At 33.1% G+C, this 6,019-nt stretch overlaps 1 protein-coding gene across 5 annotated transcripts; it reads left to right on the top strand.

Annotated features, from left to right (window-relative positions):
* The first annotated feature begins 1,199 nt into the window (after nt 1-1,199).
* LOC115888294 lies at nt 1,200-5,794 on the top strand. Of its 5 annotated transcripts, none has more exons than XM_030908002.1 (3): nt 1,200-1,511; nt 1,931-2,753; nt 4,559-5,794. In XM_030908002.1, exons 1-2 carry the CDS (start codon nt 1,367-1,369, stop codon nt 2,737-2,739), a joined length of 954 nt encoding a protein of 317 aa, XP_030763862.1. In that variant the 5' UTR covers nt 1,200-1,366; the 3' UTR covers nt 2,740-2,753; nt 4,559-5,794. The 5 variants fall into 4 exon arrangements, with proteins under 5 accessions (XP_030763862.1, XP_030763855.1, XP_030763835.1 ...); XM_030907995.1 differs by having other exon boundaries at nt 3,841-5,794; XM_030907975.1 differs by having other exon boundaries at nt 1,931-5,794.
* Nucleotides 5,795-6,019: the final 225 nt, after the last annotated feature.

Here is a 6,019-nt window from a genome sequence, read left to right as displayed (position 1 = left end):
GTTGTCCTAAACCCATTGGCCGACGTTGAACAATAAAGCACTGGAAATAAGCATTTTAGCCCTTTAGTTTTAAAATACCTAGTAAACAAAACAATTTCCAAGTTTTAAATTCAAAGTTAGGTTAAGTTTAAATAGCGGACGCGACGCGAACAGAATTCTTTCCGATCCGATAACTATAAATGAAGAGAGTTCCACCTCAAGTAAAGGAAATAACACCTGGCCTTATTAACGTCCATGCATGCTATTCGGTTTAGCGATATCTCTCTATTACGCTGTTTATCGTTATTTTACGCGAGTTTATTTTTGCGCACAGGAAATTTGACTCGTTTGCACATCGTCATAAAAAACAATTTTCGTACCACGAATTAGGGACAAGATTTTTATCTGTATACTTATAGGATACCTAATCTGTGGTAGCACCTTGTATAGGTTAGGTTGTGTGCTTAATAATAAATTATACATTTTTATAATAAAATGGATTGAAGTATCACAAAGTTAATAGTTTTATTCTAAATACAAAACATACGAAGGAAAATTAAATTCAAGATAACTTATAACCGCTTGGTGCATTTCATGTGATTTTAAAAATTCCGTCCGCAGCGCTTGCTACGGCAGAAATTAGAAGTGCCCGACTAAAGTATTTCATACAATCCCATTACGGTTCATGTTGATCGAATTAAAATAATATTAAGATGTTCTTAATATATCGTAGCTTTGTCATTTAATTGTTTTAGTTTTTACTTTGCAACTATAAAACTTGTTGAAACTATAAAACATGTAGCGTTTTTATTTATTTTCTAAAATATTAAATTTAAATATTTAGTTTTTTATGATTTTTTTTAACGCCATCTATTGGCTACATGTCGAATTTGCCAAATTTCATACATATATTACAGTTAACTTTTCTCGGTCTTTTGTCATGGTGATGTCGCTTGTCATTCTATCTTCCATTTCCGTTTTTACAAGGTGAAAAACAAGAAGTAGGCTTTCTTTCCTTTTGCTGAGAGATCGGAACGCGTTGTTCAGCGTCCGTACGATTCTTTCAGTAAAAAGCACTCTGAATCCGCTTTTAACTGTAATTGCATGGGTATCCGATCTGGAGATTTGAGGTAAGCGCGCATTTATTCACATCGGAAGAACCGGACGTATCGGACACAGGGAACGGACGAAAATTATTATTTTCCTTCGCTTGTCCTTGATATAATTACCATGTAGTTTCCGAATAAACCTACTCATCAGCACGAACTTTTTTGGAGTTTTTTTGATCTGTGGCCCGGTTCGATCGCTGCCTGTGTTGTCATTCCGTTTTCGTGCTCGTCAGCGACGACTGTAAACAAATCGCGTGTGTCGAAAATTAAAAAGAAAAATGCCGAAAAGACCATTTAAAGACAAGGACCAGGACAAATACGGTGAAATAAAGAGATTAAAAAAGCAATTTAGAGAAATGCAAGAACATTTAAATAAGATTTGTGATTCTAGTGAATCATCTTCTGAAGTTTTTTCAACATCAGGTACGTTTTTTTTTTCTTTTTAGCTTAATGAAGAGTTGTCAGATAACAAGGAGAAATTTAGGCAGGGATATCGTGCGATATTCCCTGAGAGACAGGAAAACCGTGCGGTTTTTTCATGTCGTCCTTATATAATATAAATAAAATGTTTTTAGGACAACGTGCGTTGTTCCTAAAATTGAAATCGGGCGATTTCTTATATAAACAAGCAATTATATAACATGAGATCAGGCGATCTCATTTGAATAGAACTTTGTCAGCTGGTATCTTCACTGAAAGACTGAAAAACCGTGCGGTTTTTTCATGTCATCCTTATTTAATATAAATAAAATGTTTTTAGGGCAACGTGCGTTGCTCCTAAGAAACGAAATCAGGCGATTTCATCACTTGAATAGGACTTTGATGTCATGTTTTCTTTTCAGAATCGGAGGCTACCTCTGATATTCCAAATATTCCAGCCCCAGACGTCACAGTAGTAGATACAGAAATACCAGAAAATTCTGATCAATATTTTGACGCTTTAGGTTTAAGACCAGACTCAGGGGACAATGAAGGCAAAGACTTACATGAAGAAATTGTTGTTCGCTGGCACAGCCACTTGAAAAAAGGGCTATCTAAAGAACAGCGAGAAGAATTAATGTTAAAGTATAAGGTGCCTGCAAATTGCAAAGCTCTTCATCCTCCCCAGATAAATAATGAAGTACAACCTTGCCTAAATAAGTCGGTTCTTGACCATGATCGTTTTATCTCAGCGTTACAACAACAATTGGCTCATGGCTTATCAGCAATAGGGACAGTCATTGAGGCTATGATGCCTAACAAAGAACAAGTAGATAACATGAAATCATTGGCAGAGGCCTGCCAATTATTCACTAACGTTCATCATGGACTTTCAGTTCACCGTAGATTTAAAATCATACCACATTTAAATCCGGAATGCAAAAAAGTCGTGGACAGTCTGGAAATAGATGATTTTTTATTTAATAAAAAATTTGCAGATACAATGAAAAATGAACAAATCATAAAAAAGGCCAGTGCTGATTTTAAAAAGAAGAATTGGCAAACTAAATTTTCAAGACCATCAATAAATACATCAATGTATCATTTAAACTACCGGCGTGGGCCTCCCAGAGAGAAAATGAAGGAAAAAAGGAGGAGGGAAGAAAAGAAGCCATCAGGATATCAGAAGTATCACAAGAAAGTCCCCAGGAAATACCATCGCCAGGAATAGATATGGAGGAAGATGTGAGTAATTGCGCTGGTAGACTTTCGAGATTTTTACAGAGTTGGAAACATATTACGAAAGACCGAGCGGTCTTAGACTGGGTCACAGGTATTAAAATACCTTTTATTAAAAAACCTGTACAGTATTTTGAGCCCTCTGTACAAATCTCTGACAAACTCTTACCCCAGTATAAAAAATCCATTCAGCAAATGTTAGAAATAGGTGCTATCGAAGAGTGTCATTCTTCAATAGGACAATTTATATCATCTTACTTTATAATTAAAAAACCCTCTGGCTGTTATAGGTTTATTTTAAATTTAAAAAGCCTTAACAAATTTTTATTTGCTCCTCATTTTAAATTAGAGAATTACAGAACTGTAATAAAACTTATAAATAAAAATTGCTACCTTTCAAATATCGATCTAAAGGATGCATATTATTTAATTTCAGTTAATAAAAAGTACAGAAAATACCTGCGATTTCGCTTCGAAAATCGTCTATATCAGTTCAGTTGTTTACCATTTGGTCTTAACATCGCACCATATATTTTCACTAAACTTATGAAACCGTTAACAAAAAAACTGCGTCTTATGGAAATAAGTACTGTATTTTATTTAGATGATATTCTTATTATAGGTAAAAATAAAAATGAATGTAAAAAATACACGAAAATAGTTCTTTCAGAACTAGCCAAATTAGGATTTATAATAAATAATAAAAAAAGTATGTTAATACCTCAACAAACTATTAGATTCTTAGGGTTTATATATAATACTAATAAAATGACCATTTCACTTCCTGGTGAAAAACGTAAAGCCATTCAAAATTTGATTTTAAATTTACGGAAGAAAAGGAAATGCACAATTAGGGAATTTGCCCAACTAATAGGCAAACTTGTAGCATCTTGTCCTTCAACAAAATATGGTTTTATTCATATTAAGCAGTTTGAAAAAATTAAACATTTTTTGTTGCGAGGAGACTATTACAATTATAATAAAAAGATGCATATTCCAACCTCTTTAAATAATGAATTAGAGTGGTGGCACAATAATATAGGATTAGGTCAATCGATAAAATCTAAAAATTTCTCACTTGAAATTTTTTCAGACGCCTCCAAGACGGGTTGGGGAGCGTTTTGTAACGGTCACAGATGTCACGGTTTCTGGAATAATAAAGAGCAGGTAAAACATATTAATTTTTTAGAAATCAAAGCCGCCTATTTCGCCTTGAGATCACTTGCTAAAGACAAAGAAAATATTTCCATTTTATTAAGAATTGATAATCAAACGGCAATATCGTGTATTAATCGAGGTGGAAGTGTTAAATACTCATATTTAGATAATATTACAAAAGCTCTTTGGCAGTGGTGTGAAAAGAAGTGTATTATAGTATTCGCTAGCTATATTAGTTCATCTGCTAACTTTGAGGCAGATAGAGAATCAAGATTTTTCTCAATTAATACTGAATATGAGCTAAATGACACTGTATATAATCAAATTATACAGAGATTTGGTTCTCCGGAAATAGATTTATTTGCAACTAGAATTAACAAAAAGTGCAATAAATTTGTTTCCTGGTTTCCAGATCCTGAGTCATGGAAGGTTGACGCGTTCACAATAAGGTGGTCAGAATTTTTCTTTTACGCTTTCCCCCCCTTTTCAATAATTACTAGGGTCTTAGAAAAAATTGTTCAGGAAAAGGGATTAGGAATTGTAGTAGTACCTTATTGGCCTACACAGGCATGGTATCCCCTGTTCACTAAGTTGTTATTAGAGAAACCTATTTATTTTAAAGCAAACAAATTTTTACTTGTCTCTCCTTTCAGAGACTACCACCCACTACACGAGGAGATTTCCCTGGTAGTAGGGAAATTATCCGGCAGGCTTATATAAGAAAGGGGGTTCCAGTGACAGCAATAGAAATAATCGAGGCATCTATATCAAAAGGAACACTTAAACAGTACACATCTTGTTATAAAAAATTCTGGCAATTTTGTGCTGACAGTAACAGGGATCCTCTTGTTTATAAGCTAGAAACATATTTGGATTTTTTATCCGATGCCTTAAAAGAAGGTCTTTCATTTTCTGTCGTCAATTCTTATAGATCAGCTCTTAATTTGATATTTAGTCCTATAAGTAATAATGATGAAAAAGTAATTAATCGTTTTGTGAAGGGAGTGTCTAATATTCGACCACCAGGACCTAAATATAAGATTACTTGGGATCCAGACCCTCTATTAAAATACCTAGGTACATTATATCCTCTAGAGGCGTTAGATTTAGAATACGCAACTTATAAACTAGTCACTCTTATGGCACTGACATCAGCCAGCAGAGTTCAGACTCTTTCTCTAATTAAAGTTCAAAACATTAATATATCGGTAGACAGAGTTGAGATTAAAATACCAGATAGAGTAAAAACATCCGCTCCAGGCAGATTCCAACCGCTACTAATTTTTCCGTTTTTTAAGAGTAAACAAGAACTTTGCGTTGCGTCCACCATTGCGGACTACATTAAAAGAACGAAACCAATACGCAATACCGAAGAAAAACTAATTCTTACCCATAAAAAACCACACCGTTCAGCATCTTCTCAGACAATAAGCAGGTGGATTAAAAATACTTTAAACTTAGGTGGCGTAGATACGTCCATTTTTTCAGCCCATAGTGTACGTCACGCTACAACTTCGGCTGCGTATAAAGCAGGCGTAAATATAGAGATAATTAAAAATACAGCAGGCTGGACTCCTGCCTCGAACACCTTCTTTAGTTTTTATAATAGACCTGTAGAAAAACCTCAAGATAAATTTGCCAAAGCCATTATTGAATTGGGTTCTAATAAATCGTAGTGTTCTACTGTTAGTAGTATTAAGTATTTTTTTATTATTATTTAGGTGTTATCAATATATCATATTCATTCTATTAGTTATAAGTTAAAAGTTAAGTTCTTTACATTATATACTCAGTAGTTAGTTATAAACTCAGAGTTTATGTTAATCATTTATTAGTAAATATGTAAAAATATAAAAAATATAATTTCCAAAGTTTTCTAAAGTTCAAAAAAAAAATATTTTTTAAATTTTAGAATTTATATTTCTTACAATAAGTAATTGTTAGAGAAGTTAATATCTTATGATAATAATTAATTATATCAATATATGGTTATAAAAAATAAAAAAATTGCCTTTGACTTTGAACATCTACATGGTAATTATATCAAGGACAAGCGAAGGAAAATTAAAAGATTAATCGACTTACCTGAAGGATGATTAATCATAATTTTCCGA

This window comes from Sitophilus oryzae, unplaced genomic scaffold, assembly GCF_002938485.1.
Source record: "Sitophilus oryzae breed Bouriz unplaced genomic scaffold, Soryzae_2.0 scaffold_1167_pilon_pilon, whole genome shotgun sequence".
In the NCBI taxonomy this organism is placed as follows: Eukaryota; Metazoa; Arthropoda; class Insecta; order Coleoptera; family Curculionidae; genus Sitophilus; species Sitophilus oryzae.
This window is presented reverse-complemented; position numbering and strand designations above follow the sequence as displayed.

Bases quoted from the DNA above. Each gene is read 5' to 3' on its own strand.
- LOC115888294 (XM_030907975.1), top strand. From the start codon at position 2,742: ATGGAGGAAGATGTGAGTAATTGCGCTGGTAGACTTTCGAGATTTTTA.